The 26,704-nt window shown below is 53.3% G+C and overlaps 1 protein-coding gene across 2 annotated transcripts in view; it reads left to right on the top strand.

The window, feature by feature from the left end:
* Nucleotides 1-26,704, top strand: part of PDE4DIP (phosphodiesterase 4D interacting protein) — a 152,576-nt gene that overhangs the window by 24,904 nt on the left and 100,968 nt on the right. For both annotated transcript variants that reach the window (XM_048861884.2, XM_048861887.2), the window contains exons 4-5: nucleotides 2,708-2,818; nucleotides 25,000-25,076. In XM_048861884.2, coding sequence (XP_048717841.2) covers nucleotides 2,708-2,818; nucleotides 25,000-25,076 — 188 coding nt within the window. The remainder of the gene's footprint in view (nucleotides 1-2,707; nucleotides 2,819-24,999; nucleotides 25,077-26,704) is intronic.

The raw sequence follows: 26,704 nt of genomic DNA on the forward strand, positions 1-26,704 counted from the left end.
CCTCAAATTCCTGTTCCAGCCCTTTTCTCAGGGGGTGGGGCAACCGCCCCACCACAAGTAGAAAATTGATAAGGGAAACAAGGGGACACAAGGAGACCTTTATGGCCAGCAAAGGACAATAAGAAGGAGTTTTGCAAGCATATTAGGAACAAAAAGAATCTTGACAATGGTATTGGTCCATCACTAGATGGAAATGGTAGAATTATCAATAATGCAGAAAAGGCTGAAGTGTTCAACAAGTATTTCTGTTCTTTTTCTTTGGGGAGGGCTGGGGGAGGAAGCAGTACCCTCGCTCGGGCCCTGCAGGGGCTGAGGCTCCAAGGGCAGAGGGAGCACATGAAAATAGGTTAGATCTAACGCAGAGCTGCTTCACCAACCCTGTTACCCTCTAGTTCCATTTGCTGGAATATAGGGTTAACTAATCCAGAAGAAGACTTTTATTCAGTGCAATACTGGACTATATTGGAGGGCGGACCAGTCAACAACTTGTTGCGTGCACTAGTTTCTAGCTATGGCACAGAGTGGTGCAGCAGCAGGATGACTGGGCTCCTTGCATGTTATTTGCATTCGGTGAGAGAAGGCAAAGCAAAGTCCCCAGCCACAGGCTTTCCAGACCTGGAGATAGGGAGCTGGTTTAGGAAGCCGGTCACTTTCCTCCTGGAACTGAGTTAGATTAGAGCTAACATGGGCACAGAGCACTTCTTGGTGAAAGAAAAGTGAGATTCCAGTGCGTGAGTGACTTGGAGATAGTGGAGCTGGTACATGTCATATTAGTGCCAACCCCAACTGCTGAAAAATGGAGTCTGTCCCCACTCCTGGACTGAGACTGTTTTAAAAAATTTATGAAATTAAAAAGAAAATGGAGTTCTCTTTATTTGCCTTCTGGCTTCTGTGCCTTCGGGGAGTACTCGGCTCGCTTTTTCTCTGCAGCCAGGAGCACTGGAAACTTATATGTAAAAAAACAAAAAGACAACTGAGCTTCTCACTAAGTCACTTGGGCTCTGGGGGCTGGGGCTTGAAGGGAAACCCCAAATATTGTGAGACTCATGATACAATAACAATCGTTGGCAACACTGCATGTGTTGTGAAAACAGTCATAGAACCTTCAAAGGAAGGCTGTTGTTAACACATGAGATGGATTGCATCAGCTGTGTCTTTCTTAGGGTGCTATCACACTTCAGTTATGTTCAGGGGAAATGCCCAGTTTGACCCCAAGGCAGCAATAAAACAAATCACTCTCTTTGCCACCTGCATTGAAGCAATAACCCCCAAATCATCTGCCCTCTGCAGAAAGCTCGGGCCAGCCCCCTGCAGAGGGATGACTTTCGCCCTTCTCTGAATGAAATACCATTGTCTGTGCACAGTGAGGTCTCCGGCAGAGGGAGGGGCAAAGCGCAGCCCTGTCAGGGAGCATATCCTGTTTCTGTGCGGAGCCCCAGTGCCCCCTTACACTTCTTTGCAGCCCTGCACAGGGGTTTTCGCTGCAGTGTGACTACACGTAGTTACTTCATATCATTGTTTAGGGGCCAATTAAGAATTACAGACTGTAATATCAAGGCTTTGAACTTTAAACTCCTGCCCCGTGTTTTGGCTAAACCTGGCTCTGATTGCATTCCTCACTGGAGGCTCAAAATAGGAGCCTTGATCTTCTGCCTTTCAGCCACGGGGTGGGTGAATGGGGGGTGTTTCAGTATTTCCACACTGGAGAAAAGCCTTTTCTTTATACCTTCCTGCCTGGAAAATGGCAGACAGACACACAGGCTCGGTGTTTAGGGACATCCCTGGCTGCAGCTCTGTGGGAGACCTTGGTGCCCTTTCAGTGCTGCGCTGGAAGATCTGAGTCTGCACACACAGGGCACGGGGCAAGGCAGTTCCCTAGGGGCTCTCACCGAGTGGGAATTAGCCTTACTGTTATCCAGCAGCTCCGAGAGCTCTCTGTTGGCCAGGCCTATCGCATGTCACACGTTGTGGTGCCCTCTGGGTAGCTGTCATCGTTTCTCTCACTGGCCTGGGTCCTGCAGTTGGGGTAAATGGCTCTTTTCTCTTCCGTCCCTTCCTTGCATTATGCACCTTGCACAAGAGAGGTCAGCAGGACACCGATTAGAACTTGCCCTGGGCCTTTACCTGTGTCTCCCATGGGATCGGCTGGGGCCAGGCTCTGGGAGGGGGGAGGGGAGACCTTTGGGAGATTCAGCTGGTGGACACTGGAGTGTTGAGGGATCAGTGGGGAATATTCTCTCTTCTCCCTTCCCTGCTGCGTCCTCATCACGTTTCCTAGCTGCCCTCTCCCCTCCTGTGCGGGTCTCTGCTGGCCAGGCCCCAGGCTCCCATTAATGGCTTGCAGTTGGCTGGGAGGTGGACGTGGAGTCGCTAGGGCCGCTGTCCGGATCAGGTTACACCACTTGTGTCTGTCCATGCAGGATGTTCCCCTGCCAGGGATTCCACAGATATCTCCTGGAGGTAAAAAAGGAAAGCGAGCTGCACTCTTGCACCCAGTGGGAGCTGCTGAGCTGTGGGGAGGCTCCAACCGGGAGTGCTGCAGCCTCCCCACCATGTCTCCGTAGGCCGCCGTGGGCTGGGGCAGCTTCCCGGGGGCTTGGCTCATTCCCTTCCCTTGGCAATGTCCCCTGAGTGAGGGGGGTGGTGCGGAGATGCCCCCCTCCATGGGTCACCCACCATGTCTAACGGCTACCGTACTCTGTCCCAGCACCTCAATGACCTGAAGAAGGAGAACTTCAGCCTCAAGCTGCGCATCTACTTCCTGGAGGAGCGCATGCAGCAGAAGTATGAGGCCAGCCGGGAGGACGTCTACAAGCGGGTGAGTACGGCAGGCTGGGATGGATGGTGCAGCCGCAGCGTCTTCGGGCCCCGCAGGGCACTGCGGGGGCTTGGGTGCCTTGGGGTAGGCCTGGTGGGGGGTGGTCAGCAGGGTCTGGGTCCTGGCCGGCACTGCCAGGGAGGGTCTGAAGCTCCAGAGCATTGTTAGTGGGATGGGGTCTCACTGGAAGGGATTTGGGGTGAGGGTGGAGGGGAGGCGTCGTAGGAGCTGGGGCGAGGGTGTGTCAGCAGTGTGCTATGTGGGGAGGGGAGGAATCACACAGTTCTCGGTTAACGGGATCCAGGCCCAACGGGTGGATTGGTGTCTCCGAGGGACTGGGACCCAGTGGGGTGAAGAGAGGACTTCTTCAGTAAACAGACTTTGGGCTGGGCTCGGGTGAATCAGTCAGAGGAGTTCAGTCACCAGGTGGAGCAGTTTGTCACTTACAGGGGTAGGGGTGCAGGGACCATGTCTTTAAGGGGATCCGAGGCTGGGGGTGTAGTTTAGGGGGATTCAGCACCTGCATCCTGGGGGGCTTCTGGCGCTAAGCAGAGGGGTGGGGGTGGCGCTGATTGAGGGGTTTATTCAGCCAGTCCCTCAGATCAGTGCCAGGGTATGGTGTGTGCGTGTGCTGGAGGAGCAGGAGGGTGGTGTCAGGCTGTGTCTTGGCCTGGGCACTGGGGTGGGAATCGGAGACGTCAGGGACTCAGCATTGATACACCCATCAGCCCTTTCTGGCCTTCTGCAAAAATCCCCATAAACTAGCGATGGGGGAGCCACCAAATACAGGGGATGCGGCTGAGGGTTCAGGGAGTTGGGTGCTTCTGTGAGCCAGTGGAGGATCCCCCCACCCCCCGAAGGCCAGCTCCCTCCCCCCAACAGCCCCTTTCCACAGCTCCATCCACAGCTGTCTCTGGTGGGGGCCTGATGGGAGGAAAGCAGGCACAGACCCACCCTCCCCCAACCTCTATCCAGAGCCCCCTTGTTCCTCTCACCATGATCTGTCCCCATTTAGCCCCCACCCCACTGATTCTCTGCTCCACGTCTATCACTGGTCCATGCTGCCCCGGCTCCTGAGCCATCCTTCACTGCTCCCCCCATGCAGTTCATGCTGTCGGTATTGCCCATCCCAAGGGTTTCCAAGTCATGAGTCAGGCCCCCCAAAACCCCACCAGTGGCTTAATCCTGATTTTTTAAAATTAGGAATTGGGATTTTTAAAAATTTGCCGACTCTTTGGGGATTGTGTTTCTCCACAAGCACCAGGGCTAGAGTCTTATTTCTAAGAGCAAAAGCTGAGCGTCTCACCTATTCACACGACTCCAGGAGCTGGGGCTTTAAGAGTAACACCACGTATGGCGAGAGTTGGTGTCTCTGTGCTGGGCCCCAGGCCCCTGTGCTGGCCGGCCCTACCATTGTCGCTGATAATGTCCTTGCCCAGGATGTCCCCTCCCTGCTCTCGCTGACAAGAAAAATAAGGAGCAGCTGTTCGTGTAATTAGGCAGCGAGAGGGTCAATGTAACAGGAGTTGTTGGTGCACGGAAAAGAAGCCTTTTGACTCTGCTCTGGCCCCACGGATCAGAGTGGTTGGGTGATCGGAGATAGAGTCCTCGCCAGTCGAGAGACTCCCTCCGGGTACTCCCATGCCATGGGGAGAAGCGCAGTAAAAGACAGCAGATGGTTTCTCTCATCCCCGCAGTGACCCCCCCTTTTATCTGGGGTAAACATTCCTCAGCTTCCTTCACTGCAGCGTTGGCTAGGTCCTGGGACAACACGGGTGTGTGAGGCAGGTACACACTGATCCCCCAGTATGACACAGGGACTTTCCCAACTCTGGGCTCCCGTCCCCACCCCTGGTGGCCCCTTGCAGGACAGAGACAAATCCTTGACTCGGATGGGAAGATAACCCAGACCTGGGTGTTACAGTATGGGTGATCCCTCACCTTGTTAACCCTTGTGCAGCCCTACCAAGCCAGCCCACTGTTTCATACTTAGTCTAATCCATCCATACTCTCCCCCCCACCCCCCCACATCACATTTAAGTGACAAGAGCAGAAGGAAAGAAGAAAACGAAGCGTGCCTGGTAAGGCAAGTCCCACTCTCACTTAATCATTATGGTTGAAAAATCAAGGTCCTTGAAGCTAAGACATGTAGGAAAGGAAGGTTTTTGCAGCAGCATGAACTTGGCCATGTTGTTATATCGGGTATTTCCTGGCATTAGGGAAGGATGCTAGTTTCTCCATGGTGAAGGTTAGAACACGCTTTCATTTCAGGAGGCCAGTGTTGGTCGCTCCCACAACCCCCACTTTGCCCCAGGTAAAGAAGTCACGATTGGGCGCTATATGCACAAGCTCAAAGCCAGGTACAGTGATCAGGGGGTCTGAGATGGGGGAGGGGGAAGTGTGCAAAATTCAGCTCAAAGGAATTTGGCTGAGAAAGCTGGAAAAGGGGGTGAGAATGCAAACAGGCTCATGCTTAGCAAGCGCATTCTGCACTGCAGCCAGCTGTAGTTATTCTGATTTCACACACATACATTTGCTCACACGCTTACCCGTTGTGCGTGTGCATTCGAGTATGCGCAGATGCATAAGTACCTTTAGACACACACAGGGCTACCTTCACACATGCATCCACACACTCCTGCCTGTCTGTATGCAGCCACACCCTGTGCACACAAACACTGCCGTTAAGTCTTTGCATACTTGCACTGAGGTGTGTCAGTGTGTGCCATCATTCTCACACCCTTGCACACACATTTTCATGTGCATGCACATACATCCCTGCGTGTGAGCGGATGTGCACTGCACTGTGGGAGACCTAGGCAAAGTGCTGACAGCTCTCCTCTGCCTCCAGTGTGTGAAAAGCACAGTGAAGGCAAAATGGGCCAGGCGCTGCCAGCCAATGGCGAGGGAGCCGCCCGCTGTTCCCAGGTAGCTGGAGTTATAAATAGATTGGTTACTGGGAGGATGTGTGGAGCTAACTGGCTGGAGCATTACCCACAGCCTGCAGCATGGCAGCTGGTAGAACGTGGTGTGATCTGGGCTTTGAGTGTCAGTGTATTGCTCTGCCCAGAGGGCAGGAAGATGGGTCCAAGTTCGACAGTGCACAGTAGCTCATCTGATGTTTGGAGTGTGCAGAACCCCATTGCACACCCAGGCACTCTCCAGGAGCAGGCTGCGCCCTTGTTCAGGTGGGATCGTGCCAGGAAGTCCCTTGAGTTGCCTCCCATGCAATTACATTTTCTGACCTTTAATGCAATGTAGCAAAGGTGGGGCATTTAACGCTGCATGGGACACCTTCAGCAGCAGCGCTCCAAACCTGTGCTAAGTACGTTTGGCGTTAGCCCAGCTCAGCTAGAGTGCGTCAGGAATTTATTAATGACACATTGGAAAATGGCAATTTGTCAAAACGTAAACTGTCCACTGGAATGTACCAGTTTTGAGAAAACGTTCATGGGGAAAGGTTTCCCAGGGCCAGGAGAGATGGGAGTTTTTTTGGAGGGGAGGGGAATAGTCACCTACCCTGGAATAGATAGTAGCCCAGGGGTTAAGGCATGAATATGGGAGACCTAAGTTCAAATCCCTGCTCTGCCTAATTTGGAACAGGGACTTGACCCTGGACTGTTCTGTTTTTATTATCAAAAAACTTCAAAAGGTCCCAGGTTTGTCCTGTTACAGGACAGGAACTCTTTTGAAATCTCAAACTTTTGTGAGACAGGAAAGCCATTTCCCACCCAGCTCTGGTCAGCCCACCTTGGCCCCCTCCCAACAGACCCCACTCAGCAGGTAGAAGATTGGCCTATGTGGCCGAAAACCAGGAGGAGGCCAAGGCGGATAGGAGACACTGGGCTTTGTGCAGGGAACAGCTGATCTCTGCTCTGGAGGGCAGGCAGCTGGAGTCGTACATTCTGTTCCCAAGGCAGTAAGTGTTGCTGGGGTGTTCAGCCAGGCAGCTCAGGGTATGCTAACTGCCGCTCCTGGGCTTCACATTTAAGGTAGAGAACTAAGCAGTGGCTATGGCAGGGAAGAGCACACTGCTCTGAGCAGCTCCTGTCCCTACTACAGCAACCATCAGGGACCCAGTGCCTAGAGAGTTGGTTTGTAGTAACCACAGGGTCTGCACAACTTAGGACTGGCTTATGGTGTGTTGGGGACCGTGCTGGAATATCAAGCTGTCGCTTTGTGTGGGTTTGCAAAGCTGGGGTTTGGGCAAGTTTCCAGGCACGCTTGCAGGCTCGGACGCTCTGCAGGGAAGCGTGCAATCTGAGCCTAGCTGCAGTTAGTTTGCAGCTTCTACTCCTGAGGGAATTACGCACCAAAAAAATAAAAATTCTGCCCACAATATTTTAAAATTCTGCATATTGTATTTGTCATTAAATAAATATGGAGGCTCTAGCATTGTAGTGGGGAGCACAGAGAGGTGGGAGATCACCCTGAAACCCCTACCCCCTGGGACATGGACTTGGTGGTGAGCCTGCATCCAACCCTGATACAGTGCAAAAGCCAGGCCTGCCGCAGATACACCCCTGGGCCCTGCCCTTCTGTGCCAAGAGCACCAAGATAGTGAGTGAGAAGGACAGAGTCTTGCATGCATGTCCAGCCCTGGCCCCCAAACCAGGTGTGGGTCAGGCATGCTCAGCCGGGCAGGATCCAAGTGTGGAGTGGCTTAGTGTGGGGGGACACAGGTGCGGAGTGAGAGGGTTCTGCGTGGGGCAATCTGGGTGCTGGCGGCTCAGTGGGGGTTCCTGGTATGTGGGGAATCTGGATGCACAGGATCTTGTTGGGGGGTTCCAGGTGCAGGGACAGGAGGACTCTGCAGGGGGGTCTAGGTGAAGGCGGTAGGGGCTCAGCAGGAAGGTCTGGGGGGATGGGGCTTGGCAGCAGGCATCTGGGTGTGGAGCGCTCAGTGGGGGGGATTTGGATGCTGGGGGAATGGAAGTTGGTGCGGTGGAGATTCGGATGCAGCTGCTTGGGGCCTAGTGAGGTGGGGATCCAGGCGCGGGGGGGGGGGGGGGGCTTATTGGGATGGGGTTTTCAGTGGGGGGCTGAGGGATGGTGGTCTGTGTGCAGGGGTGGGCGGTCCAGATGAGGGGGGTGGGGCTTCATCGGAGTCCAGATGCAGAGGGTGATGGGGCTCAGCTGGAGAGTCTGGGTGTGGGGGTTGAGGCTCAGTGGGGTGAGGGTTCGGATGTGTGGGGCTCGTACGGAGGTTCTGGGTGTGTGGGGGAGAGGCTTGGTGGGGGGAGTCTGGATATGGGGGAGTTCAGATGCATGGGGGTTGGGCGGATCAGGAAGCAGCTCCCGATACAGTGACCCCTCCCCCCACAGCTGAGGAGTGATAGGAGCAGGAAGCAGCGGGGGGCAGGAATGGACTGCGGAGCTTCCTGCACCCAAGGGAGGTTTCTGTGGGTGGGTCTGACCCAGCCCCAGCTGCTTCTCCTCATCCTCCTCAGCCCAGCCGGGACTACCAGCTGAGCCTGATGCAGGATAGGAGACAGGACTGGGGCATCCCCAGCCCCCCTTCTCCCCCGCAATGATTTACCTATCTGCCAGCTTCTCTGGGCACCTGAAACAATGTACCTGTATTGCTGGGGAGGGGCGCTTGACCACTCTTGCAGCGTCCCTTTTCTTCCCTGTCAAAAGTAATTTTTCTGCAGGAAGAAAAGAAATCTGCTGGGTACATGAATTCTGTGCATGCGCAGTGGTGCAGAATTCCCCCAGAAGTAAGCTTTGAGCAAGATGGGGTGAGTTGTGCCTCTCTGCTGTAGGGAGCAGCCTGCTTTGTTGCTCTCTGTTTTTGGGTTCTTGTGTGTTCTTGTTCTGAATTCTAAGAAATAAGGTCATGTTGCATCACGGCTTTCCAGCAAGAGTATTTGGTGGTTTTATCTAGCTTCTGTGTGTGTTTATGATGTGAACATAATCCCAACTGTACATATAAAATGATGGGGTCTAATTTAGCTGTTACCACTCAGGAAAGAGATCTTGGAGTCACTGTGGATAATTCTCTGAAAACATCCACTCAATGTGCAGCGGCAGTTGAAACAGCTAACAGAATGCTGGGAATAATTAAAAAAGGGATAGATAATAGGACAGAAAATGTGTCCTCTATATAAATTCATGGTATGCCCATATCTTGAATACTGTGTACAGATGTGGTTGCCCCATCTCAAAAAAGATACATTGGAATTGGAAAAGGTTCAGAAAAGGGCAACAAAGATTATTAGGGGTATGGAATGGCTTCCGTATGAGGAGAGATTAATAAGGCTAGGACTTTTCAGCTTGGAAAAGAGAAGGCTAAGGGGAGCCATGATTGAGGTCTATAAAATCATGATTGGTATAGAGAAAGTAGATAAGAAAGTGTTGTTTACTACTTCTCATAACACAAGAACTAGGGGTCACCGAATGAAATTAATAGGCAGCAGGTTTAAAACAAATAAAAGGAAGTATTTCTTTACAGAATGCACAGTCAACCTGTGGAACTCCTTGCCAGAGGATGTTGTGAAGGCCAAGATCATAACAGGGTTCAAAAAAGAACTAGATAAATTCATGGAGTATAGGTCCATCAATGGCTATTAGCCAGGATCGGCAGAAATGGTGTCCCTAGCCTCTATTTGCCAGAAGCTGGGAATGAGAGACAGGAGATGGATCACTTAATGATCCATCCCCTGGGGGGGAGGGATAGCTCAGTGGTTTGAGCATTGGCCTACTAAACCCAGGGTTGTGAGTTCAATCCTTGAGGGGGCCATTTAGGGATCTGGGGAAAAATTGGGGATTGGTCCTGCTTTGAGCAGGGTGTTAGACTAGATGACCTCTTGAGGTCCCTTCCAGCCCTGATATTCTATGATTACCTGTTCTGTTCATTCCTTCTGGGACTGGCCATTGTTGGAAGACAGGATGCTGGGCTGGCATGGACCTTTGGTCTGACCCAGTAGGGCCATTCTTATGTTCTTAACATAATGTAGCTCAGTCAGAGCAGTAGAGGGCAGGAGGGAATCCAAATTGTAATGCCGTTGGCAAGTTAACCACTGAACTCTCTAAAAGGGTCTCCCATTGAGAGAGGTGGGGAAGTGAGTTGGACATGCTCAAGCTCAAACTCTCTTAGCCCTACGTATGCCGCCCGTAGTGCTGAGAATGTTCAAGGGAGCCTGTCACTTGCCGTTCATGGAGCCAGGATGAAGTGTACAGGGAGGCTGCGCTGGGTGAGCTCACACATTCTTGTCCCCTTCTGTTAGTTGCTTTTCTTGCTACATTCTTCTCTGCTGGCGCCTTGGCACGTGAGTCACTAATGGAGGCTCTAGGCTGCTGCTTTACACCCAGTGGGCTAAATCCAGCAGTGATGTGTCGGGGCAGAGTGTAGGTTACACCCTGTGATGTTTGTGAGTTTAAGTCCAAGTGAGTGTTTAGGGGCCTTACACTGGTGCGGGGGGGGGGGGGGGGGGCAGGTGAAGACGTGACACCCATTTAGACTCAGGGGCCTGCTGGGTGTAGTTTACACCCCCTTCCCCATCACCCCGCATGTGGTCCCAAGCATCTGTGACAGTGATCTGTAATCTGTGTAATCACTTCTTCATTGTAACTGTTAAATGCACAAGTGTGGCTGAGATTTTGCCCCTGAGAGCTGTACCCAGAGGGGGGCTGTGGGTGTGATTGCCCTTGGACCAGGTGGAGTTGGGGTGTCACCCCATTTCCTTCCCCTCACAGCCCCCCTGGAGAGCTCTTCGGGGGGGTGGACTGGGTGGGCAGCAGGCAGGAAGCAGATTGAGGACAGAGCCTGGCGTCTCCCTCCCACTGCCCCTGGAGATCTTTTGTGTTGCCTGTCTCAGTGTCTTGGGACGCAGCCGGGGGCTCACAGCCGAGATCAGGCCCTTAAGTCATTGGTCTGAACAGCGGCGACTAAATTTAGACACATATCAGTGACCTGACTGAATGTGGGGGTGGCTGGGCTCCTCTGTTAAGTCAGTCACTTAGATGCCTAAATTTAGACATCCAGCTTTGACAATGCTGGCATGAGTCCCATTCATGCTGGGACAGTTTGGGGATCACTCTGAGCAGTCAGGGGGTCTCTGACCACCTGCCCTGTAACCCTGGGTGCCTTAATGCTGTGCTGCTCTGGCTCAGAGCCTGATACCAGTAGCTGGCTGCCAGGCATGAGCGTCTCACCACCTGATCTTCCAGCAGCCTAGTTCCCTCCAACAGCCCTTCTGGTCCCCAGTCCCTCCAAATCCATCCACCCTGAGTTCTTAACTAGCAGACACATGGCCTTTTCCCTTCTGGATCGTCACCCCGGCAGGAGTGAAACTGGCCCCTAGTTATCAGCTCACTTTGGCACACACCACACAGTTTGCACAACAGAGACCTGCTTGGGTAAAAATAAACACAAGGGTTATTTAATAGAACAGCCCCGGATTCAGAGCTGAAATAGATAGGGGACAAGAACACAGAGAGGCTACACAGAAAACAACCAAAGCTGCAGCCTCAGGTGTTATCCTTTCACAGTAGATAAAACTCTCTTTTCTCATACAAGTTACCTTTGCTGAGCTTCTCAGCATGCCAGTTAGCTATAAAATCCCTCTTAGTAGCTGTTCTCTATTTGCTTTACCTGTAAAGGGTTAAAAGTCTCACTGCGATACATAGGTAAAGGGAAGTGAGTGGGCACCTGGCCAGAAGAGCCAATGGGAAGGCTAGAACTTTTTAAAATTGAAACAAGACTCCCCTTTTGTCTGTCTGAGGTTGTTCTCCCAGAGAGAGGGAACAGGGCAGCAACTACGCTGTAAGAAGCTTGGGGCCAGGTATGAAAAATCATCGGTATCATACCTAGAAACTACTCATTTAAAACCTCACATAAGTAAGTAGATCAGGAAATGTCTAGGAAGACGTGATTAGGTTTATCTCTTTTTAGTTCTTTATGGCTTGTGGACTCCTCTGTGCTAACCCCAGGTGCTGTTGTTCTGCTTGTAACCTTCAAGCTGGACCTCAAGAAAGTTATTTTTGGTGTTTAATCCTTGTAGTTTCCCGTTTAAAAAAAAAAATCTAGCAATAGCCTGAGTTTCCAGAAGTATTGTCTTTCTCTCTCTCTCTCTTTTTTTAAATAAAATTTACCTTTTTTTAAGAACAGGATTGGATTCTTGTATCCTAAGAGGTTTGTGCACGTTGTTTAATTACCTGGTGGCAACAGCTGTTTTCCTTTGTTTTTTCTTTCTCAGCTCTTCCCCAGAGGGTGGGTGAAAGGGCTTGAGGGTACCTCACAGGAAGGAATCCCAAGTGCGCCTTCCTGGGTTCTCAAAGGGGTTTTGCACTGGGTGGTGGCAGCATCTACCCATCCAAGGTTAGAGAAAAGCTGTGACCTTGGGAGTTTAATACAAGCCTGGAGTGGCCAGTATTCATTTTTAGTATTCTTGCGGGCTCCTACCTTCTGCACTTGACGTGCCAGAGTGGGGATATAGCCTTGACATTGGTGCTAGGAGCTAGTCTCATCTGTTTGGGGATGCAGCCCCTCGCTGCCAGGCTGACCACCTCCCATGGAGAGGTGGGGCTGAACGTTGCAGCACAGGTTAGGAGCATGGTTTAATATCTACCCAGATACATGGATTCATGACCACAGGCTGTCTATGCATCTCTGGGGCTGTCAAGTGCAGAACATGACCAGCTTTCAGAAGAGACCTTCCTTGACATTTTTATACACAGCAACATTGTATACAGCCAGTTGACTCAATTGCTTATTCTTTGGGGTTTGGACCCTCTGTTCTTCCCTTGGGCGGCTGCACCCTGACCATCACCTGTTCAGTTAGGACAGGCTAGTCTAAATCTTCAGCCAGAGACAGAACTGCATGTAGCTACAGCGCTGGGCTTGCAGACAGGGCAAGTTTGACTCAGTGGCCCCTGGTGACACCCCATCTCGCCATTAGCATGGCTAAGACACCTACGGAGGGTGAGCTTGAGAAAGGGCCCTGTCCTATGACAGTCTGGGATTTATTCCCAGCCATGCTACAGGGCTGTGATCTTGGGCAAGTCACCCATCTCTCTGCCTCCCATCTTTTGAGTGGTAATAATAACCCTTTCCTAGCCTCCAGAGGATTAGCTCGCTAAGCCTGAGGTGGCTCGATACCATGGTGATGAGCATACTAGATAAGCCAGTAACTCATGGCAAGCGTGAGTGGTTCTGCCATTGCTTTAAGTGGCAGCCCCTGCATTTGTCCCAAGCTGGATAACAAGCTGTTTTGGAACCTCGGAGGTGCCAGATTTGCTCAGACCCGAAGCCCAGCTAGCCCTGTCTCTGACAACTTCAGCTGCTTTGGATCATGGTGGGATGGGGTGAAATACATCTGCCCTGATCTGTTTTGGGGCACATGGGGCCCAATCCTGCTCACTGGCTTCAATGGCTCATGAGCCAGCTTTGCGTGTTACTATGCTCCGCTGAGAGCGTCTCAGATCCAGAGCTGACTTTCCGCGTGCTCTGCTGATGTGAGTGTTTCACTGCTCCGTCAGACACCAGACAGCTGAAAGGAACCAAGGGCAGCCAGTCTCTCCTTAGCAGGATGGTGGTGGTGTCTAGGGGCCGGGCTTCTCATGTGCTGGCATTCTATGAAGAGATGGGGCCACCCCAGAGAGCTCCCAGGTGGATGTGACAAACGGATTCGGGGGGGAGCACATAAAGGAACAGTGAATTAACTCACGTAATAGGTTCCCACTGAACATTCAGATGCACATGGCTGTTGGCTGTGGCTAGATGAGACCAAGGCTGTAATACTGCTCCCCAAGGTGGTTATCACACAGCATTGGCTTATCTAGATGCTGCTAACCGAGACAGAGAGCTGCCTGGTACAAAACTGGACTCTAAGTATAGCTACTGACGCTCCTTGAAGCAGTGGTATCAGGTCCGGCATCCCCTGTCAGTCACCCAGAGGCTTGTAGCTGTTGTGGGGCTCTGAGGGGAGGTGCAGCTCTCTAGCAGCAGCACCGTGGTGTCCCAGCCAAGGTGGAGCTTACTTCTTAGGAGTGAACAAAGGGAATCCAGTCGTAGCACAAACATGCTCTTCAGGAACAGCCCATCTTCCCAGGGTCTGCCCTCTTCCATGACAGCCTGGGGCCTTCTACTGGGGTGAGCTTTGGACTCCCGTCAGCTCCTCCTGCCTCTCATTGGTAGAAGTGTCTGCCCTACTTCATGGACTGGCAGCAGCAGGAGACCCCTCCCTCCGCTGTGGTGCCCTCAATGGCATCCTAAACCATTGGGCTGTCCGCCCTTGAGCCCAAACCACCCTGTTTCCCTTTCCTGGCCTTCCTAGCCAGCCCATTTGAAGCAGCTCCCCCTGCTCTTTAGTAGCACTCCTAAATCTGCTGTCTCCCCTGCCCCTGCAGGCTGTCCTTCTATCTCCCATGGCAGTCCTGGTCTCAGCCACATGCTCCCCCATCACGTGACCCCTGTACTCTCATCCCCTTCACCTGGGGAGGTGAGCAAAACCAGAGCCACACCCCTCCAACCCCCATAAAGGGGCTAGCTCACCCTGGCAGCAGTGGACTCTGAGTGGTATGTTCCACTCTAATGCCAGAGAGGTTCATGCAAAATCTAAGGGGCTCGGAGAGGAGCCACCAAAAGGATGCTGGGGTTGGCAGGGCTTGGCTTATGGTGGCTGAGGGAGAACTAGACAGCTGTGAGGGTCTGAAAGATGGAAAGTGTCAAGGAAGAAGCGGAGCTGTCTAGCTTCGGCCGGGGGGGCTAGCAAGGGGTTGCTGCATTTGGGAAAAGGGAGATGCAGGCCGCTGTGCACAGGCACGTGGGGCACAGAACTATCTGGGTCCCTAGGGAGTTGCAGATGCTCAGCAATCTCTGTGGGGACAGATGAATCTGAGCCACGTGCCATAATAAACCCTCTCGGGTGTAGATCCCCTTGTGCAGGACTGCGGCTGGGCATCGCAGAGTCTTGCCATATCCATGTGCTGTGCATGGAGGCAGAGTGAGAAATGTATCTTTCCAAAGCAGGCATCCTGGCTGGGCAGCAGACTGGTGGCTTAATAACTTGCCATGGTGTCTGCTTGCGTTCAGCCCTTTTCCTGCCTGTGTGCCCCAGAGCACTCAGCTCAGCGGGGACTCACCCCTGCAGGGCACTGCAGCGGGTCTGCTTGCCCAACAGCTCCCCCATGGCCCTGGCTGTCCATCCCTGTTTGCGGTGGGGCGTTACAGCCTGTGTTTATCCCTCTTTGCTATTTAAAACCTGTGCTAGACTCAGTCCTCTCCCTGGGCAGAGCCAGGTCATCGTCTCTGAAGGACGGCAGCTCGGGATTGCTCTCACTCTTGCCTGAGGCAGTGTGGTACCACCGTGTCAGTGAGCTGGAGGCTGTGATGAAGAGCCAATACCCCTCCTTAGCTCTTTCTGCCAGAGCCTCCCACTGCAGCCTGGGATAGTGCGCATTTTTGCTGAGATGAATTGCCCAACCCCAGCCGCAGGGGGAAGAGAGAAACGACTGGCCCACTGCAGCACGCAGGGTTTCTCTCGGACAGACTAGCCGCTCTACATTATTTTTACCAGGGCCAGTGTATGACAAAGTGCTTGTGTCAAGGCTGATTCCCCACGCTGGCACTTCAAGTGCAGAAGGTGGGGGCCCACAAGGACTCTAAAAATTAATACTTGCCACTCCAGGCTTGTATTAAACTTGCAAGCTTACAGCTTTTCTCTGACCTTAGATTGGTAAATCCTGCCACCACCCAAGTGTAGAACCCCTTTGAGAACCCAGGAAGGCGCACTTGAGAATTCCTTCCTGTGGGGTACTCTCAAGCTCTTTCACCCCCATCCCCTCTGGGGAAGAGCTGAGAAAGAAAAAAAAAAAAGGAAATCAGCTGTTGCCACCTGCTAATTAAACAACACATGCACAAACCTCTTAAGACAAAAAAATCCAATTCTGTTCTTAAAAAAGGTAAATTTTATTAATTAAAAAAAGAAGAAAATACATCTGGGAATTTAGGCTTTTGCTAGATTAAAAAAAAACTACAAAGATTAAGCATCAAGAATAGCTTTCTTGAGGTCCAGCTTAAAGGTTACAAGCAAAACAAAAGCATCTGGGGTTAGCTCAGAGGAATCCATAAGCCATAAAGAAATAAAAGGGAGAAACCTAATCACATCTTCCTAGACATTTCCTGATCTACTTACATATCTGGGGTTTTAGATGAGTAGTTTCTAGGTATGATACCGATGATTTTTCACACCTGGCCTAAGCTTCTCACAGCATAGCTGCTCCCTGTCTGCCTCTCCAGGAGAACAACCACAGACAGACAAAAGGGGAGTCTTGTTTCAATTTTAAAAAGTTCTAGCCTTCCCATCCGCTCTTCTGGCCAGGTGCCCACTCACTTCCTTTTATGTATGCATAGCAGTGAGACTTTTTAACCCTTTACAGGTAGAGCAATTAAAGAACAGCTACTAAGAGGGATTTTACAGCTACTGGCTGGCTGGGTGTCCATAAAAGGGAGCTCCCCACCTTCATTTATTGCAGTGTGGTTCCAGGCGGGGCCCTGGGGGCCTTGGCTGCTGGAGGGACTGAGTAAGGCCTGGGTGTAGGAAATACTGAGTGACAGCATGCTGCCAGGCTGCAGCATATTCCCCTGGCCGGCCGGGGAATACAGGGAGGAGGGTGATTCCTTCCTACGAGGTCACTGCACCTCGTGGAAGCCTGCTGACTCTGACAGTGTCTGCTGACACTGTCCTCTGATATTGCCCCAGAGCCACCGAATCGTAGCAGCTCCGGTAGTACCCAGCGAAATGGGAGGAAAGGTAGACGGGGAAGGAAGCAGTCCCTGGGCACTGGGTTAGGCCAGGCGTCTCTGGGCAAGGGGCTTCTGTGCAGTGTGTGGATAGCCTCACACCCTGCCGCACTGATTTCCCACTTATAATGGGATTGATTAGGGGCCTGAACCTCTTCTCCCAGGTTTACACTGGGTAACTGCACTGACTTTAATGGAGCTGCTCCTGATTTATACCAGTGTAAAGGGAGAGTAGATTCTGGGTGTGCAAATCCTTTGGCCCCTCCAGGAGGGGAGCCTCCCAGACCGCCCCCCTCTCCAGCAGTATGCTAGGTGGAGGCCCTGCTGTACCAGACAACAGCCTGGGCTCAAAGGCTGCTCTGGAGTGCTACCAGCTGGGAGCTGACTTGCTGCAGCTGAATCAGGGATTCAGCGCCTCCTAGGGAGAGTGACAAGGGCTCGGTGCTGCTCAGAGAGCCCAGGGAGGGGCTCTCATAAAATCCTCTGGGGCTTGTAGCCTTTGTTCTTATGGCTGTAAGGTTGCTGCCTGCAAAACTGCCGGGCCAGAGAGTGTAGCCAGAGATTATTGCCCAGGTGGGTTAAAGCAGCCTCGTAGATGCTAAACCCTGCCCAGAAGGGGTGACTTGGAGCTAAACCATGTGTTTGTCTCTTTGTGATTGGCTATTTAGCTAACGGTCAGGACTGGAGAGTGTATGCCCTGCCTTGGCACTGCATCATGGGTGGTAGTAGTCCAATCTGGATGTTGGCTGTCAAAGGGGGATAATTTTCTTTAACACTTACTTGGGTTGGCTCTGAGATAGTGATCTGGCAGTGCTGGTTCCCTGCGTTGTCTGGTCATTGCATTACTAAACCACTTGAGAGCCTGTATCTCTGCATCCGAAGAAGTGACCTATAGCTCACGAAAGCTTGTGCTCAAATAAATTTGTTAGTCTCTAAGGTGCCACAAGTACTCCTTTTCTTTTTGCTGATACAGACTAACACGGCTGCTACTCTGAAACCTGTATCTCTTTGATCACTTGTCCGGTTCTTGGGCCCAGTTGGTGCCTGCTGGATAAGTGGGGATGCTGCGAGTCTGGGACTGAGCAGAGGGTGCAACACACTGGAGGAGTGGCATCATTCATCCATGTGGTGGCATCATTCATCCATGTGCTATAGGGTTCAGATACCACTGGGTCAAAAGTTTCTGTGCCTGGCTGCTGCTTTTGGCGTTGTTAGGTGAGGAAAGAAAAGCGGCTTGACTGGAATTACCAGGAAGCAAGGCAGGATGTGAACAACGGACAGAGGCAAAAATTTCCTCTCGTGCCCTTTGTTAGCTAGTTGTGCGCTGTAGCCTGGGGGCTTCTGAGCAAGGGAAGCAGGTAGCGGACCCCCAGCAACCACTAATCCAGTGCCCTGGCTGCTTGGGGGCTGTTGTAGTGTTTTGGGAGCTGGGAGAAGCGGGGGAGCTCTGGCCCTAACACAGGCACCCCCTGTGGTAAGACAGAGCCCCATATTGGAGGGCTGAGTCATTCGTCCTCACCTGGCCTTGCAGAGCAAGTGAGGGCGTAGCTTGGGAACACTGGAGCCCTATGACAGCTGATGGCTCTGGCTCAATGTGTGTTCCCAGCGTGGTGCGGGAGGGCGGGCCGTGGTGCAGGCAGCGAGGATAGTGCTGTGGAGGGGATGGGAACCAGAGTGGCTGGGCGAGAAGATCCCCACACTGCCCGCACCCAGTTGTCAGAGCAGAGGTCCTTTGTGTTGCTGTGAATGCTCGTCTACAGCCAAACCTGCCTTACTCTGAACTTGGGGATGGGCCAAGTGTTTTCTACTGGCACCATGAATACCCACTCGTGCTCTCCGTGTGGGGCGGGGCCTGTCACCACCCACCTGTGGGCCAAACCCAGGCCCAGCTGCCCCCATCCGTGCTGCTCCCCTCCCCAAGACCAGCAGCTCAAAAGCAACTGGGTCACGTAGCACCTTGAAAAAATTTGTTGTGGTGTGAATGGGTGGAAAGTCAGGCTGACAGTGCAGTCTGGGCCCCTTCTCTGGATTCTCCCCAGTCACTGGAGGGGTGTGGATGCGTTGTACGCATTAATCCATGCGAAGCACTTATCAAAACCTCTCCCCGACTCCCTCTTCCTGTCCCCTTTCCAGACCCCATTCCAAGACCAAGTAGCATAGCTCCATGCCAGCTAGTGCGCTGCACCCCCATGTTCTCCCCCCAGCTATGCCTAGAATCCATGAGAATGTCAAGTCTTTCGCTGCATGCACCACACCAGCTCCAGGGCGCAGGGCCCGGGGTGCAGCTGCAGGGAACAGGTGGGAGCAGGGCAGGATGAGGCACTATGAGAGCAGGGACTGGAGAGAACAGAGCCGTGGGAACTGCAGGTAACAAGGGGAGCTTCACTTCCAGGGAATGTAGGGACCTGCCCCTGTGGGAGGAAATTAACTAAACAGCACAGACACCCAATGGGGCAGGCTGCTCCCAGCGCACTGCAGGGGCCTTTTTCTGTCCTGCACCTTCTGTCTCTTGTAACCAGCCTGTCCAGCTCATCTGGGACCATGTGGGTCTGGCATGGGGAGGGGAGGTGTCCCAGACAAATCTCCATCTTCAAAAGAGAGGCACTGAGGTGTCTAGTGCAGCATTTCTCAAATGTGGCCACTGTGGCTGCATGCAGCCACCATGAGCTTTTCTTATGGCCACAGTCTCCTGGGCTGTGATTGGGGGTGGGGGAAAGGCAGCGACCACTCCCCTTCTTTGTTGTTCCTGGATCAACTGCCTGGGTGTTGGCTGCTGGGGCTGCAAGCAGGGGTTGGGACCTGCCCCCCCTCTGGAGACGGGTGGGCACAATGCTGGAGGCAGTGGGGCTCAGGCTCTGGGCTTCACCCCTGGGGTGGCAGTGCAGCAGGCTCTGGCCACAGGGTTTTAGGCTCTGGCTGCATGTTAGCGGGCCCCGGGCTCTGGCCGTGTGGCTTCAGGCTCCATCCCCATCCCCCAGCCACGGAGCTTCGGGCTCTGGCTGCGGGGCTTCGGGCCCTGGCCCCGCATTGTCTCCTCCAGCCCCTCCCAATTCCATCGCCCCTGGCCCCTGCTGCCTATCCCGACCCCGCATCCAGGGCTTAATTTGTCCCCAGGCTTGCTGGGGCTGAGTAAGTCTGTTGTGAAAAGTGAGATGTTTACTGCTAGCTTGTAAGTCTGCTGTGAAAAGTGATATTAACAAACATACAAGTATCACTTTTCACAGCAGACTTACTAGCGAGCAATAAATAAACTACAATGATTTGGACGTGTACACGTGCGTATTTATTTGTTGTTCCTAAAGCTAATTAAGTATTTTAGGAAAAAGTGTGAGAGCTGCCACCAGCAAGAGTTGATGGCTGCCCTCTGAGGCCACCAAAAAAATTGTCCTGAGGACCCCTGATCGAGTGAGAATTGCTGGGTGGATTTAGGGAAGCAGGACATAAGGGTCCCTAATGGAGCCTGGCCAGGATGCTGGGGTTCACCCCTTCCCCTGGCTATAAGAAAAACAACCAAACCCCCTGTGACCATAAATGGAAAGAGTTTTGTGTGCTGTCTCTTGCTAAAGCCAGCCCTCCGGCTGCACGGAGCCACCTAGCACCATGCTACAGGACGCTCTGACTCAGGGGAAGAGTGCTGCATACTGAGTCGCCTGCAGCCACCATACCGGTCTCCTGTCCAACCCCCGAAGAAGTCTGACCCACTCGCCGGGAGCGGGGGTGCGGACGGAGCTCCTTCCAGGGCTGGGCAGGAGAGCGACAGCAGCTGTCCACCCTTCTTGCAGGGGATCCAGGTGCATTCAGCATAGCTAGGTGCAGCAGAAACTGCTCACTTGGTGTTTAGACCACAGGTTTTGCTGCTTTGTAGTAAACATGAAACTTACTCCTTCAGCTTCCATTTCTGGAGACAGCTGTGCTGGGGACAACAGCCCAGCTGCTGGGGATGGGGAGACACTAGGCCCTATTTTACCTAGAGGGGGCCTGATCCAGGCCTCTCGAAGTCAGTGGGCATAGTTGTATTGGATCAGGCCCATGTGGTGGTGGGGTTAGCTGCTCAGCGGAGGTAGCAAGGAGCCTGGTATAAATGCTTGCAGAGATGTTTTGGTCTTGAAGAGCCAGCTGGGGTGCTGGGAAAGTCAGCATTTTGGGATTGCTGGTTTGCTGGATTTGGACAAACCCCAAAGCAGCCTCCGTGGGACCAGCCAAGGAAGAAGGTGGGAGATTTGGTGGGAAGGTCTGGGGGGAGAAAGCAGAAGGAGACTCCGCTGGTTGGAAGGCATGAGATGCACTGTCCTGAGGTTGGGGGTTCCACGACCACCACTCCCAAGAGAAGGAGGCGAGTGGTGGTGGTCGGGGACTCTCTCCTCCGGGGGACTGAGTCATCTATCTGCCGCCCTGACCGGAAAAACCGAGAAGCCTGCTGCTTGCCAGGGGCTAAGATTCGCGATGTGACGGAGAGACTGCCGAGACTCACCAAGCCCTTGGATCGCTACCCCTTCCTGCTTCTCCACGTGGGCACCAATGATACTGCCAAGAATGACCTTGAGTGGATCACTGCGGACTACATGGCTCTGGGAAGAAGGATAAAGGAGTTTGAGGCGCAAGTGGTGTTCTCGTCCATCCTCCCCGGGGAAGGAAAAGGCCTGGGTAGGGACCGTCGAATCGTGGAAGTCAATGAATGGCTACGCAGGTGGTGTCGGAGAGAAGACTTTGGATTCTTTGACCATGGGATGGTGTTCCATGAAGCAGGAGTGCTGGGCAGAGACGGGCTCCACCTAACGAAGAGAGGGAAGAGCATCTTTGCGAGCAGGCTGGCTAACCTAGTGAGGAGGGCTTTAAACTAGGTTCATCGGGGGAAGGAGACTAAAGCCCTGAGGTAAGTGGGAAAGCGGGATACCGGGAGGAAGCACAGGCAGAAACGTCTGTGAGGGGAAGGCTCCTGCCTCATACTGAGAATGAAGGGCGATCAGCAGGTTATCTCAAGTGCTTCTATACAAATGCACAAAGCCTTGGAAACAAGCAGGGAGAACTGGAGGTCCTGGTGATGTCAAGGAATTATGACGTGATTGGAATAACAGAGTCTTGGTGGGATAACTCACATGACTGGAGTACTGTCATGGATGGTTATAAACTGTTCAGGAAGGACAGGCAGGGCAGAAAAGGTGGGGGAGTAGCACTGTATGTAAGGGAGCAGTATGACTGCTCAGAGCTCCGGTACGAAACTGCAGAAAAACCTGAGTGTCTCTGGATTAAGTTTAGAAGTGTGAGCAACAAGAGTGATGTAGTGGTGGGAGTCTGCTATATAGACCACCGGACCAGGGGGATGAGGTGGATGAGGCTTTCTTCTGGCAACTCGCAGAAGCTACTAGATCGCACGCCCTGGTTCTCATGGGTGCTTTAATTTTCCTGATATCTGCTGGGAGAGCAATACAGTGGTGCATAGACAATCCAGGAAGTTTTTGGAAAACGTGGGGGACAATTTCCTGGTGCAAGTGCTAGAGGAGCCAACTGGGGGGGGAGCTTTTCTTGACCTGCTGCTCACAAACTGGGAAGAATTAGTGGGGGAAGCAAAAGTGGATGGGAATTTGGGAGGCAGTGACCATGAGTTGGTTGAGTTCAGGATCCTGACACAGGGAAGAAAGGTAAGCAGCAGGATACGGACCCTGGAGTTCAGGAAAGCAGACTTCGACTCCCTCAGGGAACGGATGGGTAGGATCCCCTGGGGGACTAACATGAAGGGGAAAGGAGTCCGGGAGAGCTGGCTGTATTTCAAGGAATCCCTGTTGAGGTTACAGGGACAAACCATCCTGATGTGTCGAAAGAATAGTAAATATGGCAGGCGACCAGCTTGGCTTAACAGTGAAATCCTAGCGGATCTTAAACATAAAAAGGAAGCTTACAAGAAGTGGAAGGTTGGACATATGACCAGGGAAGAGTATAAAAATATTGCTTGGGCGTGTAGGAATGAAATCAGGAGGGCCAAATCACACCTGGAGCTGCAGCTAGCAAGAGATGTCAAGAGTAACAAGAAGGGTTTCTTCAGGTATGTTGGCAACAAGAAGAAAGCCAAGGAAAGTGTGGGCCCCTTACTGAATGAGGGAGGCAACCTAGTGACAGAGGATGTGGAAAAAGCTAATGTAGTCAATGCTTTTTTTGCCTCTGTCTTCACGAACAAGGTCAGCTCCCAGACTGCTGCGCTGGGCATCACAGCATGGGGAGTAGATGGCCAGCCCTCTGTGGAGAAAGAGGTGGTTAGGGACTATTTAGAAAAGCTGGACGTGCACAAGTCCATGGGGCCGGACGACTTGCATCCGAGAGTGCTAAAGAATTGGCGGCTGTGATTGCAGAGCCATTGGCCATTATCTTTGAAAACTCGTGGCGAACGGGGGAAGTCCCAGATGACTGGAAAAAGGCTAATGTAGTGCCCATCTTTAAAAAAGGGAAGAAGGAGGATCCTGGGTACTACAGGCCAGTCAGCCTCACCTCTGTCCCTGGAAAAATCATGGAGCAGGTCCTCAAAGAATCAATCCTGAAGCACTTACATGAGAGGAAAGTGATCAGGAACAGTCAGCATGGATTCACCAAGGGAAGGTCATGCCTGACTAATCTAATCGCCTTCTATGATGAGATTACTGGTTCTGTGGATGAAGGGAAAGCAGTGGATGTATTGTTTCTTGACTTTAGCAAAGCTTTTGACACGGTCTCCCACAGTATTCTTGTCAGCAAGTTAAAGAAGTATGGGCTGGATGAATGCACTATAAGGTGGGTAGAAAGTTGGCTAGATTGTCGGGCTCAACGGATAGTGATCAATGGCTCCATGTCTATTTGGCAGCCGGTGTCAAGTGGAGTGCCCCAGGGTCGGTCCTGAGGCCGGTTTTGTTCAATATCTTCATAAATGATCTGGAGGATGGTGTGGATTGCACTCTCAGCAAATTTGCGGATGATACTAAACTAGGAGGAGTGGTAGATACGCTGGAGGGCAGGGATAGGATACAGAAGGACCTAGACAAATTAGAGGATTGGGCCAAAAGAAATCTGATGAGGTTCAATAAGGATAAGTGCAGGGTCCTGCACTTAGGACGGAAGAACCCAATGCATAGCTACAGACTAGGGACCGAATGGCTAGGCAGCAGTTCTGCGGAAAAGGACCTAGGGGTGACAGTGGACGAGAAGCTGGATATGAGTCAGCAGTGTGCCCTTGTTGCCAAGAAGGCCAATGGCATTTTGGGATGTATAAGTAGGGGCATAGCGAGCAGATCGAGGGACGTGATCGTCCCCCTCTATTCGACATTGGTGAGGCCTCATCTGGAGTACTGTGTCCAGTTTTGGGCCCCACACTACAAGAAGGATGTGGATAAATTGGAAAGAGTCCAGCGAAGGGCAACAAAAATGATTAGGGGTCTGGAACACGTGAGTTATGAGGAGAGGCTGAGGGAACTGGGATTGTTTAGTCTGCAGAAGAGAAGAATGAGGGGGGATTTGATAGCTGCTTTCAACTACCTGAGAGGTGGTTCCAGAGAGGATGGTTCTAGACTATTCTCAGTGGTAGAAGAGGACAGGACAAGGAGTAATGGTCTCAAGTTGCAGTGGGGGAGGTTGAGGTTGGATATTAGGAAAAACTTTTTCACTAGGAGGGTGGTGAAACACTGGAATGCGTTACCTAGGGAGGTGGTAGAATCTCCTTCCTTAGAAGTTTTTAAGGTCAGGCTTGACAAAGCCCTGGCTGGGATGATTTAATTGGGGATTGGTCCTGCTTTGAGCAGGGGGTTGGACTAGATGACCTCCTGAGGTCCCTTCCAACCCTGATATTCTATGATTCTATGATTTGTTATAGGCTCCCAGCGGCTGTGTCTGGTAGCCAGGAGACTTGCAGGGGAGAACCTCTCCTCCAGGCAACCAGCTTCTGTGGCTGGGAGACAAAGGGCTGAGAGGAGATGCTTAACCCAGGGCCTTTGCTCTGCGGGTGACCTGGCTGTCCAGGACCAGGGTGATGGAGCATCTCTGACAGGAACTGCTTACATGTGGGACGGAGTAAATGGCTCAGCAGATGACAGAACAAGGAGTAATGGTCTCAAGTTGCGGGGTGGGGGAGGTTTAGGTTGGAAACTAGGAAAAACTTTTTCACTAGGAGGGTGGTGAAGCACTGGAATTTGTTTTCTAGGGAGGTGGTGGAATCTCCTTCTTCAGAGGTTTTTAAGGCCCAGTTTGACAAAGCCCTGGCTGGTATGATTTAGTTGGGGATTGGTCCTGCTTTGAGCAGGGGGTTGGACTAGATGACCTCCTGAGGTCCCTTCCAGCCCTGATATTCTATGATTCTGTGTGCAGGAAGGGATGGGAGCTGGGGGTCCCTAGGCCCTGGGCAGGGTTGGAGGTTAAGTGGCAGGGCCAGGGAGCACCGGGGGTGTGAGGGTAACTGCCTGTCTGTTCCTCCTCCCAGAACATCGAGCTGAAGGTGGAAGTGGAGAGTCTGAAGCAAGAGCTCCAGGAGAAGCAGCAGACCCTAGATAAGGCTTGGTAAGTGACACTGTCCATAAGCAGCCGGCAAGGCCTTGTAGCCCTGCAAAGGTGCTCATCCTCAGGGCCGGGGGCGGTGAGTTATATTCCCTTGTGGTGCCCGGGCTCCAGCAATATTCAGGGCTGGAGACCCTGCTCCACCAATGTTTGGAGCAGGGTCTCTCCCCTGGCCCTGCCTGGAGCAGCCCCGGGTCCAGAGCGTCCGCCCTGGGAGCACCCCTGTCTGAGTGAAAGCGGCGCGGTTCTCCCTGGCCTCTGCTGCCCTAAAGCTACAGCACAGCACAAGAGCAACGCCAGCAGCAGGCTGAGGCAGCTGCCGGGGCTACTGCACCTCGGGAGGGGGAGGAGGCACCCACACGTGCTTGGCAGCCCTCCCCTCCCCTCTCCCGGCACCAGGCGGGAGACATCTGGAGTGGACCTCCTTGACTCACCTGAGCAGCTGCTGGGGCTTTGGCAGTGTTTGACCCTGTGATCCACCCCCCACCCCACCCCCCGCCACCACTCCTGCAAACACTGGGCAAAGGGCAGCCCCAGCCCCAGTGAGGCTATGACGAGGGGGAGCAGGGGAGGAAGGAAGCCACATGTGATGGCAGTCCCCTCCCCGAGCCCACACCCGCTCTCCGGCCCCCAAACTCCCTCCCAGAGCCTGCACCCCCAGCCTAGAGCCTGCACCCAAACCCTGTCCCAGAGCTTGCACCCCTCACCCCCTCCTACACCCCCAGCCCCTGGCCAGAGCCTGCACCCAGCACCCAAACTCCGTCCCAGAGCCTGCACCCAGCCCTCCGCGCTCCCTTCCAGAGCGTGCACCCCTCCACCCATCCTGCACCCCTCCACCCATCCTGCACCCCACCCTGTGCCCCAGCCCGGAGCCTGCACCCAGCACCCATACTCCGTCCCAGAGCCTGCACCCAGCCCTCCGCGCTCCCTTCCAGAGCGTGCACCCCTCCACCCATCCTGCACCCCACCCTGTGCCCCAGCCCGGAGCCTGCACCCAGCACCCATACTCCGTCCCAGAGCCTGCACCCAGCCCTCCGCACTCCCTCGCAGAGCGTGCACCCCTCCACCCATCCTGCACCCCTCCACCCATCCTGCACCGCCAGGCCCTGCCCCAGCTCAGAGCCTGCACCCAGCACCCAAACTCCATCCCAGAGCCTGCACCCCCACCCCCTTCCCATACCCCCCTCCTGCACCCAAACTCCCTCCTACACCCCCACCTCTTACCCCAGCCCAGAGTCTACAACCAAACTCCGTTCCAGAGCCTGCATCCCCTCCCTCCGCAGTCCCTCCCATCCCCAAACTCCCTCCCAGAGCCTGCACCCCTCCACCCATCCTGCACCCCCATCCTGTGCCCCAGCCCGGAGCCTGCACCCAGCACCCACACTCCATCCCAGAACCTGCACCCCAGACTCCATCCCAGAGCCCAACCTCTCAACCGTCCTACACCCCAATTCCCTGCCCCAACCCAGGGCCTGCACCCCAGACCTCCTCCCCCAACCCAAAGTCCCTCACAGAGCCTTAGGCGGGGGTGGTGGGGGTTGCTCTGAGCGTTCTACAAACCTGCCGCCCTTGTTCAGGGCATGATGCTGAGAGGGGGAGACGAGCAAACCCAGCTCCAACCCGCTCTCTGC

The sequence above is a fragment of the Caretta caretta genome, chromosome 8 (genome assembly GCF_965140235.1).
Source record: "Caretta caretta isolate rCarCar2 chromosome 8, rCarCar1.hap1, whole genome shotgun sequence".
Taxonomy (NCBI): domain Eukaryota; kingdom Metazoa; phylum Chordata; order Testudines; family Cheloniidae; genus Caretta; species Caretta caretta.